The sequence below is a fragment of the Rhinopithecus bieti genome, unplaced genomic scaffold, assembly GCF_001698545.2.
Source record: "Rhinopithecus bieti isolate Rb0 unplaced genomic scaffold, ASM169854v2 scaffold_44745, whole genome shotgun sequence".
Classification (NCBI taxonomy): Eukaryota; Metazoa; Chordata; class Mammalia; order Primates; family Cercopithecidae; genus Rhinopithecus; species Rhinopithecus bieti.
The window spans coordinates 553,820-565,487 of NW_016818280.1; the positions used below are offsets into that span (position 1 = coordinate 553,820).

An 11,668-nucleotide genomic window follows, 5' to 3' on the forward strand; every position below is an offset into this window, starting at 1 on the left:
GACCGGCAGTGTCTGTCATGACCCTTCTTCCCAATTTCCATGGAAAAGCACAAGCATCTGTCCCGAAAACAGGCCAGGGCACAGGCCCAAGTCCCAGAATAGGGACAACTGCAGGTGTGAGGAATTTAAATAAAAAGGCAGGATGCACACCTGGGCGGTACCACCAGCCCTGGGGAGGTTGGGACGAGACGGGACGGTGGGAAGGTGGGGGATGTGCACAGGCCTGGCAGGAGGGGCCTCGGAGAGGGGAGGGGCAGTGGAAGCCCCTTTGGGGCGGGGAGAGGGCAGGGGGCGTGGCGGACAGGGCGCAGTGGGACCCGGACCGACCTAGTCTGCAGGGATTGGGGCTGGGGAGGCCCTGAGGGCCCCGAGCCACCCTGGGCTCGCTGTCCCAAAGATTCCCAGCGCGATCTAACTGGGCGCAAATAAATGGACACGCAGGCGGCTTCCAAAAAAGGCGAAACCGTTTATCAAGTCGGCGCCGGCGCGGTATCTACAGTATCTACAATATCTACACGTATCTACACCGCCTGCAGGCGGGGCTCTCGGGTTGTCTACACTGCAACTGCCGGCCGGGCTGCGGGCGACGCGGTCTCGGGGAGAACAATAAATATCACTTCCTTCCGCCTGCGACCGGGCGCTTTGGCACTGGCGGGCGGGGACCCCGTGGCCCTCGGGGCCGGGGAAGGACCTGCGGTGGCTCCGGGGAAGGACCCGCGGTGGCTCCAGGGACTGGGGAACCGGGATACTTCGATAGCCCAAGGGGCTGGGGGGTGGCGAGGGGGCCCCCATGGCTTCGAGGCTGGGGAAGGGGAGACCCGAGGTGGCCCCTGGGACTGAGGGAACGTATTTCTTGCTGGCCCTTGGGGCAGGGTGGCCGGGCCCCGCGAACCTCGGGGCTGTGCGGGGCCGGGGCAGGGGCGCGGCGGGGCGGGGCCCGCGTTATCTGGGGCAGTAGTCGTAGGAGCCGGGCGGCGCGGCTCCGGCCGACGAGTACATGTTGGCAGCCGCGGCAGCTAGCGGCGGCGGCGGCAAGCGGACTCACGGGGTGTGGTGGTGGTGCGGGTGAGCGTGCGGGTGGTAGCCGTGGCTGCGCAGGCCGGGCAGGGGGTAGGGGCGCCGGCGGCTCTTGGCCCCCGAGTAGTGATCGTAGCGGCAAGCCGGATACTGTAGGGTGGTGGTGCAGCCGGCCTCCGATGCCCGGGCGCCTCAGGCGCAGCTCCGGGGTGCGGGGGACTGGGGCCGGCTCCAGGCGCGGCCGGCAGCGGGACTAGACCCGCCGGGCACCCCGCCCGGGCAGCGGCCAGGGGCTTAGCGAACCCCGGCCAGCAGCTGTGGAGGGTTGGCGCCGGTCCCCCGAAGTACTGCTGCCCCGCCCGCGCTCGGCGCTCGAATTCTCGCCGGCCTCAGTCGCGTCTGCGGAGAGGGCCGAGGCGTAAGCCGGCCCGGCCCGTGGCCGCCGAGGAGCTCCGACGCCCCACTCGAGGCCCTGGCGGGGAGAAGGCGCTCGGCCGCCCTCGGGTGTTCCCGACCCGTCGGTGCGAGCGTGCCCGAACCGCGCCGGCCGGCGCCCGAACCCTCTCCCGGGGCCGCGCCCTCTGCCGGCGGCGGCGGCGGCGCGGGCGCAGCCGTCGGGCGGGCCGGGCGAGTGAGCGCTTGCCCGCCGCCGCTGCGTTTGTGCAACCGGCGCGAAAGCCTGGAGCGCCCCGGGGGCCCGCGTGGCGAGGTCGGGCGAGACCGCCGGGGCGAAGAGCGCGCAACGAGGGCCGGGACCCCGGTCCCACGACCCGGGCCTACCTTTCTCCGCGCCGCTGGGGCTGCGTCGGGGAGGCCACGGGGTTCCGCGAGCGCGCGAAGGCGCTCATGAGCGGCAGCGCGCCGGGCCGGTGGTTCCGGGGCCTGCGGGCGAGAGGCGGGTCAGGGCGGCGCCCGCGCCAGGCGCCCAGCGCTCACTCTCTCTGGGAAGGACACTCACCAGTCCTCAGGGTCGCAGTCCCGGAAGCCTTTGGCGAAGGGATTGCTGGCAATCTTGAGCTGCGTGATCTGCAGGGAGGTGGGTGAGAGCAAGCCGCTGGAGCCCTGCAGCCTGGGCCACCCGACCTCGGCGGAGGACAGGGGAGTGTTAGGAGAAGAGCACCAAGGGCCTCTCTGCTGCCCCGACAAGAACCAGCCCACATCTGCCTCTCCTCTACCGAGCTGGTGCTCCCTCCTGCAGGGGGCGGGGGTCTGAACCTCCTCTCTCACTACGAACCCCTCTCTGGTGTCCCCCAAGTGGATGGGGATGGAGACCCTGTGCCCCTGACTGGGACGAGAATGTGGTCACCACCCCCCTCCCTGTGCAGCGCGGGGCGAGGGGAACAGAGCGGGTTCCCTAGGAATCTGGGTACCCCTCAGATCAGGCCCCTGATGGGGAGTTTCCGGAATGGTTGGGAAAACAAACTTTCAGGACAGTTGCCGCTGGAGGTCAAGCTGATAGGAGGCTGGGCCAGCCAGCCTCTGGAGGGAGGGGGCTGCTTGAGGCCCTTGGGAGTGGGGCTCCAGTTGGGTTGGGCTCCACTGGGACCGCAGCCTGCAGGTCTAAGCGGACCTACTGTCCCCAAACGGCAACTGAAAATTACACCCGCTTCCCCAGAGGCATTGAATCTGCTCAGGTCCTCCCCACAGGCCCTCACCCGATGGTTCTGGTAGGCAGTGACCGCGGTGAATCGCGTCTCCTCAAACACAAAGGTTTTAAAGTTCTCCTCGGCATATTTCTCGCTATCTTTGCGCGGGTCCACATAGACGACGTGGAAGCGGGGCTGGTATCTGTGCATGGAATTCAGAATAATCTGGAAGACAAGGTGGGGAATCAGCTCTAGCGGTGGGGCTGGGCTGAGGATCTGGGGTGGGAGCCAGGAAACGGGCTGAGGTCTGAGTTGGCAATGAGTTTCCTGGATAAGTTGGGCAAAACCCTTAATTCCAAGATGAGGCTGGGTCACTGGGCCAAGAGGAGGCTGTGACCCACTGGCAACTGCCAGGAATGAGCTCCAAGCAGCAAAAGATCTGGGTTTAGGTTCTGTGGTGCCTGCCCAGCGGCCTTGCTGGCCTGGACTCCATAAAGCCTTTCCCCAGCCCCCTTGCACCGCCCCATTCTTTCCATTAAAAAAGCTTCCCGCATAAAATCAGGAGTAGGGTGAGAGAAGGAGGGCAACCCCTCTCCCAGGGCCCAGGTCCACTAGGCTGTGTGACCCCTGACCAGAGGCTGCTCTCGTCATCGGCATGCCAGTGCTGCCCAAGCTCTGCCTCAGCCTCTGGCCTCGCAGGGACTCTAAAGGGCCTCCTCGGAGGCAGCCGAGAGCCTCCTGGAGACAGCCGAGGGCCTGGGGACTCTACAGGCCTCTTAGGGACAGGTGGGTGCCTAAGGCCTTGCTTGTGGGACACCGGGAGCCTGGGGAGGCGATCGCTCACGTGGCCGTTGTCGTCCAGTAGGTTGTTGGTCAGCTTGAGCTTGTCAAAGGACACGATTTGCTTCATCCACTGCGCGCCCTTGGCAGGCGAGTCGGGGTGGTAGTGCACGCGGCCTGGCGTGGCAGGGTCAGCCTTTCCTGCCACCAGCCAGGAGGAGCTGTGGAAGGCGTACCTGGAGCGGCACGGGGCAGGGTTGTGCATGTGGAGGTGAACCCAGAGGGCCTTGACCCCGGTGCTGGATGAACCCTAAAAATGCCTCTGAGAAGTTTCCCTGCCTGTGAGATTGAACCCTCTGCTGCCACACATGCTAGGAGCTTTTCTGAGGGGGGCTATGGACTAAACACAGAACTCCCACCCACCCCAACACTCAAAACAATCAAGGCACTGGACACCCTGTGGGGCACTGAGCGGGGAGGCTGGGCTCCCACCATCTCATTTCGCTGGATGCGGGTCCTCCCAGCCGGTGCCGCTGCGGTGGGAGCCCACACTTGGTCTTGCCGGGCCTCAGGCACAGGGCAGTGCTCATTCTCTTTATTAATTGCTGTTAATTGTCCAGGCAGCTGAGGCCCGCCCTGCATAATCTCTCCCGGCCACCCCACCTTTCCGGCCCAGCTCCAGGACCCAGAGTTCCCTGGGGATGGGGGAAGGGAACTAGGCACTCAGGCTGGCCTCCTGGGAGAGGGAGACTTTAAGAAGTCCGGGGCTGGGTACTTGACTGACTACCCTAGGGCCACACCAGCCCAGGGGCGCAAGAGCTGTCTGCAGCCTGCAGCTCAAGGGGCTCCCAGAGGCGGGTTCTGAGAGCACATGGAGTGGGATTGTCGGTCTGGGGTCAGATGGGAGTGGAGGAGGGAGCGGGTTGATCGGGCAGCATCGCAGGTGCCTGAAGAGTTTCATGGTGCAGACGACCCTTGGAGTTGGGTCACCAGGCAGAGACCCGCCACTTTCCAGGGTGCCCTCCCAGGTCCCTTACGCTCACAACCACTCACTCACCGGTAGCGCTTATCATCCACCGGCACGAAGTCCATGAGCAGCATATAGTCGGCCATGGGATCCATGCCGAAGAGCTTCACTTGGAAGGTGGGGAACATCCGCCTGGGGGTGATGAGGCCTCGGGTCACCCCAGCTGGTAGAAGGCAGCCCCCCTTAACCTGCCAGGGCTAGCAGCCCCTCTGCTTGGCCCCTCCCTCCAGCCTCTGGGGGCTGCTGTGTCATCCCAACCCTTGGGCTCCATCTCTCCTGGTTTAGCTGCTCTAATCTGGGCAGGCCCCACTCAAGTGGGAGCTCGGCACAGCAGGGGAGCCTCCTGGGCCGTTCCTGGACGCAGAAATGGCTGGCCCAGCGCTGGAGACCCCACCTTCGGCAACCTTGGACTGCATAAACCCGGCCTCGCCCTTGCTGACTTTTTGGCCTCTGGGTCCCAGCTTCGGCCGGCAGCAGGGTGCCTAACATGCGCCCTTAGCAGGGCCTCCCCAAATTGATGAAAGCAGCTCCCGGCTCCAACAAAGTGAAACTGGGTAGTCCCGTGTGATTTCAAGGCGTACCCGCTGCCCTTTTAGCTGGGTCTTCGGCTGTTACCCAATCCCCTCAGTGAGGCGAGGGCCCAGAGCCCTCACTCCCCTGACTCTCAGGGCCCCACTCTATCATGGCCCCATGAAAGAGTCTCCCCACCTTCCTCAGGGCACAGGCAAGCTTCCGCTCCCCTTAAGACACATAACCCCAAGACGCAGCTACCCAGGGTGGACTCAGCTTATGTCTTTCCCATTCCTCAAATCTCCCCCGCTTTGGACCCTGGCTCAGTAACCGATCAGGGCTCTTGAAAGGACATTCTGCGGTACCTGGACGGGTGTAGGCCATGGACAGCCCCCATATGATGGCGCAGGAGTAGTGGCCGTGGGGCCCTTCAGGACAACACAAGGATTGGCCCTCACTTGCCCTCCCCACTGCCTCCCCTCACAAGCAACTCCCTGCAGAAGCCTCTGAACATGGGTTCCCAGGTGAAGCCCAGCACCGAAAAGGCCCTTGCCGGGCTGGCCTGAGCCAGAGGCTGGGCTGCCGCTGTCCTCAGGAGGGCCTGTGTGCCTGGGAGGGCCTGGAAAAAAAACCCACAGAGCTGGAGCGGAGCACAGGCCCAGGTTCCTCAGGAAGGACGCCGGCAGCAGGGAAACAGAAACTACCAGAAGGCTTTGCAAACAGGCCCTGAGCTCCCCTTGGCTGTTCGAACTCCGAGCTGGTGTGTACATTTAGACACAGCCCGGCACCCGCCTTTGTCTACTGGTCAAATCGGGTACATCTGCAAAACTTGTTCCCCTTCTCTCTTGGTCTTTAAGACAAATACAGGCCGGTTGGGAGGTGACGGGCCGCTGGCTACAGAGCCAGGCCCCACAACTATGGGGATCTACGCTGAAGGAAACTGGGTAGCAACTTCCACGGAACAGTGCACGCTGTTTTTAATGGTAATCTTCTCCTGAAAGTGTTCAGAGAGCTGCCTGGCTGCTGCTCTATTATCTTCCCCGCATAGACTGAACTCCAGAACCGAACCAGCGTTTCCTTGAGGTGGGATTTACTAAGAGTCGGCCCGGCCGCGAGGTCCCCTGGACGCCGCTGCCTGCCCCCAGCCGGGTGCGTTCCAAGCCGGGCCGGTTTCTGGCCCGCGCGGCGTCCTGGGGCCGCCGGCGGGGCGGGCGGGCGAGTCCCACCGGGCTCCTCGCCGGTTTCCGTGTGGCCCGGCGCCGTCTCCTCCCGCCCCGTGGAGGATAAGGTGCAGTGTTAGGAGGAAGCGCCGGGGCGGCTGTCGCCGGGCCGGGACGGCGGACGCTGGAGGGAGGCCAGCGGGCCCAGAGGGGGCGCCGCAGGTGGCGGCCGCGCCCCGACCCGGGGCTTTGGCCCGCACGCCGCGGATCCGCGGAGGCCCGGCGGCCCTGGCTGCAGCACGTGGGTGAGGGTCGGTGGGCGTGGAGAGGGGCCGCCCTGAGCCTGCCGGCCTTGGTGCACGGATCATCTCGCGTGCCAGTTGGTTGGAATCGTCCCCAGTGCCTTATCTCAGCCCTGCCGCTCACACGGCCACTTCGCGTTCTTTTCACCGGCGCCTTGGCTGGGCGGACGCGCAGCTGGCGGGCCTCGGCTCCGGCGGGCAGCCGCTGGGTGGCGTCCCGGGCGGCGGGGCAAACGGGTTTAGGCGCTGCGGCGGCGCCCGGGGCCGCGGGGCGGCGGCGGGCGCAAGGACGTAACGCGGCGGCGGCTGGCGGCCTGCGGCGGGCTCGCCGGGCCGTTGGGTCGGCGGCGGGCGACGCGGCGGCCCGGGAGCCCCGCGGCCCCAGGATGCTCAGGGTGGCTGGCCGGAAGGGCTGCAAGCGTCGGCAGAGTGCGAGGGAGCCTGCGTGCAGCCCAAGGGCGGACACGGCGGAGATCATGACCCGCGGCCTCCAACCCGCGCCGCCCCCCACGAGTGAGCGCTGCCCCGGGCGCGTCGGGCCGAGTGGCGGCGCCGCGCGCGTGCCGCCCCGACCCGCGCAGCCCCACACCGCAGGCCGGCCCCTAGGAGGCGCCCGCCCGCCCCGCCCTCGCACCCCCCCCGCGGAGCAATGGCTCGTCCCTCCGGCCTCGGGCCCTCCCAGCCCCTTCCCCCTCCGGCCCCCAGCCCGCCCCGCGGCTCGCTCGGCCCGGGGCCCCCCGACCGCCCGGACCGGCTCACCGATGCGCCGGGCCCGTCGGCCGTCCCTCGCTCTGCCGCCCGCCCGCGTGCGTTTCTCCTCTCTCTCTCCCAGACGTTCCTTTCCTAATTTGTTTTTTTACCTTTGTCGTCCTCATTTAAATTTTCCCTCCCGATCATCTTTCCTTCTTCCCCTATCTCTGTAGTTTCTCTTTATTTCTGTTTTACTTTCCGCCTCTTGCCGTTTTTCTCCATCCTCGCCTTCCTTTTCACTTTATTTTTAATCATTCTTTGTCTTTCTTTTAGTCGGAGCCTTTCCTCTTATTTCTGTATGTTGTTTTTTATGTTTTTCTTTTCGAAAAAAAAAATAAAACTAAAGTCTTTCCTTTTTTTCTTTTTTATGACTTTGCTTTCTGTCTTAAATTTTCCCTTCATTTTCTCTCTTCTCTTTCGCTCTTGCTTTTTATTGCCTTTTCGTGTCTTTCTGTTTCTCTCCTACCTTCTTCTTCGGGTATTTTGTGTTTTCTCTCTTTTGCTCTATTTCGTCTCCTCGACTTCCTGGCGGCTTTCTCTCCTTCTGTGAAACTCTTCTGCACTCTCCTCTCTTACTAACTTTCCTCCCCTCTCTCCAAGCTCACGGCCACCTCTGCTCTTCTTCCCAGCCTCACTCGCCCTCTTCCGGGCCTGTGTTTACCTGCGTGCCCATCTCCAAAGCTGGGCCCCCAGGCTGGTGAGGGGACAGGCTTTGGGCGGGATGCTGGCTCTTCCTCTCTACCCCAGAGTTGCAGCCAGAAGCCTGGAGCCCACCCTACCAAGAGCTGCCTCCACCTACTCTGCACCGGGGCCCCATAGCAGCTGAGGCAGGGGGTCTGGCGGGCGGGCCAGTGTAGACACGACCTGGAGGCTCACCTTCCATGTCTCTGGTGACCGTGCTGAAGTGCATCCCGGTCGGGGACCCTGGCAGCCAGCGAAGCTTCACCCGGTCGGAGGACCCTGAGCCCTGGTGGGTGGTGCGCTCCGCCGCCTGGACTGCAACGAGAGAGGCGATGCTGAACGCACTGGCCCGGGGAGACAGCGGGCTCCGCGCGTCCATAGGCGCCCGGCGGCCTGGCCGGCGCCGCCTTCCACTGCGTGTGCCCAGCCTCACCGCGCCCAGCCCAGCCCACGAAGCCCAGGGGCGGGGGCCTGTGATGCCACTCACAGCCGGGGGCCCCTGGCCCAGAGGATTATGGCGTCATGGGCCCCCCACTTGGGGCTGGTAGCAGCCGAGGGGCCCAGACGGGTGGAGCACCCTGGAAGTGCAGGGCCCTCCTGGTTTCCAAGCTCCCTGCCCCCTTCGTCCGTTCCCAGGGACCTCCATGACCAACGCCCCTTGAACATCCCGTTGCTCCTGCAAAGGCACGGCTTTCCTCTGTGCAGCGAAGCCACCATCAGCTTCTACAGCCCCCCGAGGAGAGGTGTCTATACCAGCAGCACCCAGCCCTAGCCCGAGGTGGCAGGGCACCCATGAAGCACCCAGTGGCTGCCGGGGCCCAGCCCTGCCCCTGCTCTTGGCCCCTCCTGCCTCCACCTCCTCCCTGGCTGCCCCTGCACCTGGGTGAGGAGAGGGCAGCTTGGGCTCTCGCACCGGCCACTGGCAGGAGCCCCAGGGCCGCAGCGTCCTCTGTTCCTCGGCGCAACAGGACAGGACCCAACCCAGTAAATGCCCAACAGCCCCCTGAAGTTGGCTCACTATCGTCGCTGGAGACCCCAGCGGAGGGACGCTGCCCAGGCTGCGCAGCCCAGGAGCCCAAGCGTCACGCGCACTTGCGCGCACCGCCCGCCTCTGGCCAGGACGCTTATACATCCGGAGGGTGGGCAGTGCCCGCTCCTCCGACCTCCCTGCGCACCGGCCGGGCGCAGGGAGGGCCGGGGGCGGGGCCTGGCCAGCCGAGGGAGCCGAGGACACGAGGACATGTTGGAGAACTTCAGGCCACTGGATCTGATGCTGCCCCCGGGCACCCAGCAGCCAGCCTGCCTTCCGGGAGAAGCTCTGTGGCGCGACCAGGCTGGGCAGAGTGAGGCCAAAGCCTGCCCCTCAGCCTGGTTTCTAGGCCCAGGCATCCCAGACGCCAAGGCCTGACTTGGCCTGTGCGTTCCCTCACCTACTGTATCCGGGGTCTCCTCTGACCAGTTCAGCGCACCCATGGTTTTCCTGTCCAGGGTCTCTCCAGCTGGGTGTCAACCCTGGAACTTCTGTGCCTTGCTGGAGCTGGTGCTTGTGGTCAGGGCCACGGTTTGCAAGGCCTGTCTGTATACAACCTCATCAAGTGTAGGCTTTTCTTGCGTGTGTTTGGGATGCAAGTGAGAGGCAGGCAGCCTCTCCCAGATTTTTTAAGATCTCAGGGCCTCAGACCCTGGGCTGGAGAGGATGCTGGCTGGGAACTGGGAAGGCCCGGTAACTGGGGTTGGGGGACTGGGTGCCAGTGGGGAGGCTGGCCCTGCGACTGAGGTCCAGGAATGCATGTGAGTCCAGGGCCACAGCGGGTGAGTATACAAATAGTGCTGCCTGTCTGGGATGTGGTGTGTGTCACTGCCTGTATGGGGTGCCCCATGTCCTGCCCCTCGCAACCTCTGCTACCTGCAGCTGGAGCTTTGTGGGCCATGTCAGAAAAGGGAAACTGTCCCCAGTGCATTTCTCTTGTCCTGAGTAGTCATTCTGGGCCATGACAGTGACAATGACTTGTGTCTCTCAGTGTCACTGAGGGGACCCAGGGACAGGTCCACTGAGGAGTGCTGTGTGGGGATGGACCAGCTGGTTCTAGGCCCCTTTCCCTCCTCTCTGAGCAGGACCAGTCATTGCCCCCAGGAGCCGGAGCGACAGTCCTGCTGGAGGCAGGTGGGAAGGATGCTGGTGGCCACAGATTTGGTAGTGTTGCAGGAGACATGCCTGTGTTGGCGGTCTGCACCCAGAGAGGCCTGGGTTGGTCAGTGGGGGCATGGGGGAGGGACTCCTGCATGTGCCCCAGCCTGTGGGTGTGCCCAAGCTTGTGTGCTGTGCACATCTGCACACACCTCAGGGCAGTGACCAGATGTGAGGCCTGTGGGTGAGGCGAACACTGAGGACGGAGAAGTGAAAGTGAAAAACCCTGGGGCCTCCTGGAGACTCTGGGTCAGCCCCTCAAGGATCAGTCTAGAGGTCCCCAGACCTCTGTGCCTGAGGTATGTAGGGAGGAGCAGAGTCCTTCCAGCCCCCATTAACCCCTTAGTGCCTGAGCAGGACCTGCAGGCAGGCAGGGGCGGCCAGCGCCACACAGCAGAGAAGAGGCCGTCAGGGTGGAGGAAACCCTGGTCAACCAGAAGGGCCGCGGGAAGAGGTGAGGGGCCCCACCTAGCCCAGCTCCGTTGGCGACCCTACCCAGCCGGCTGCCTATACTCACTCGCTCGATTTCGGACCCCCAGACACCGCTGCTCAACGCTGGGACCCTCAGGAGCCCTCGGCTAAAGGGGCCCGGAAGCCCTCGAAGCGCAAGGCCGTCTGAGCCTCCAGCCAAAGGGGCCCCCGGAAGCCCTCGAAGCGCGAGGCCGTCGGAGCCTCCTGCCGGAGCCGCCGCCTCCACCGCCCAGCGGGATAGGGCTCCTCCGACACTCCCTCCCGCCTAGGGCACCACCCCGCTGCGCTCCGCGGCCCCGCCACCCACCCTCCCTCTTCTTCATCTGCCACCACCCCACCTGCCGTGCCCTCCCGCAGCCCGGAGGGAGAGCACCGGTCGGGTGGCCCTAGCCCCGCACATGCGGGTTCCTCACGCGAACGCAGCGCCTCTGCACGGCCCGTGGCAAGTGTTCCTCCCTCACCTGGCCCGGCCGCGGTTCCCTTCCTCCTCGCTCCCCCTGCCGGCGCACCTCCACTGCCGCGCGGTAGGAGGCCTGACTGGGAGCTCCCCTGCGTGGATCAGGAAGGTGATGTGCGGCTGAGGGTTGCAGGGTCTGATTCCTCGGGACTCGATGCAAGGCTAGGGCCTGGGCTGAGATGTCTGCTCCGCATGCCATGAACAGCGAAGACAAGACCCTCATTTCTCCCAGCGCAGGGTGCGAGGTGGGAGCTATGATACCATTTTACAGCCCGGAAAACCTAAGCTTGGCTTCCAGTCGCGGGGGGTAGGTAAGGGGTGGGGAGCAGAGGCTTGACTGAGTGCAGGAGGCTGGAGGGAGGGATGGATGCGACCAAGGACACGCGGCTGCCTTGCTGTCTGGGCTGCACCTCAGCCCTGCCCCAAGGGAGTCCAGTGTGCTGAGACTGGCCCCCCACCCCTGTCTTCGTAGTTGTGGGTGAAGCAAGCCCTAATTCCAGAAGTGTTTTCCCCAGCGCAGGTAGGCTGCCTCTGGAGAATTGTGGCCGCCCATGTGTCTGCCCAGTTCCGCCTCCCCTGGGCACACGTGGCTCCCTCAGGGGAGCCTCCAGACAGGTGCCGTCAGGCCCACCCAGCAGGACCCCCTTCCCCAACTCCTGTCCATAAAGGCACAGTACCTCCCCACCGCTCAGAATTCTGAGTGCGCTGGGTTGCCGCACACTCTCCTGCAGCCCCCGTG

The 11,668-nt window shown here is 64.8% G+C and overlaps 1 protein-coding gene across 3 annotated transcripts; it reads right to left on the reverse strand.

The window, feature by feature from the left end:
• Positions 1 to 446: 446 nt before the first annotated feature.
• TBX1 (T-box transcription factor 1) lies at positions 447 to 10,971 on the reverse strand. Of its 3 annotated transcripts, XM_017856714.1 has the most exons (9): positions 10,934 to 10,971; positions 8,009 to 8,128; positions 6,424 to 6,794; positions 4,441 to 4,542; positions 3,448 to 3,619; positions 2,673 to 2,828; positions 1,976 to 2,043; positions 1,798 to 1,899; positions 447 to 1,416 (listed from the first exon to the last, which is right to left on the reverse strand). In XM_017856714.1, the coding sequence occupies exons 4-9, from the start codon at positions 4,536 to 4,538 to the stop codon at positions 1,407 to 1,409; spliced, it is 606 nt and encodes a 201-aa protein (XP_017712203.1). In that variant the 5' UTR covers positions 4,539 to 4,542; positions 6,424 to 6,794; positions 8,009 to 8,128; positions 10,934 to 10,971; the 3' UTR covers positions 447 to 1,406. The 3 variants fall into 3 exon arrangements, with proteins under 3 accessions (XP_017712203.1, XP_017712202.1, XP_017712201.1); XM_017856713.1 differs by lacking the exons at positions 447 to 1,416; positions 6,424 to 6,794; positions 10,934 to 10,971 and adding an exon at positions 8,832 to 9,388 and having other exon boundaries at positions 1,785 to 1,899; XM_017856712.1 differs by lacking the exons at positions 447 to 1,416; positions 6,424 to 6,794; positions 10,934 to 10,971 and adding an exon at positions 8,832 to 9,388 and having other exon boundaries at positions 1,785 to 1,899; positions 1,976 to 2,100.
• Between the last annotated feature and the right edge of the window lie 697 nt (positions 10,972 to 11,668).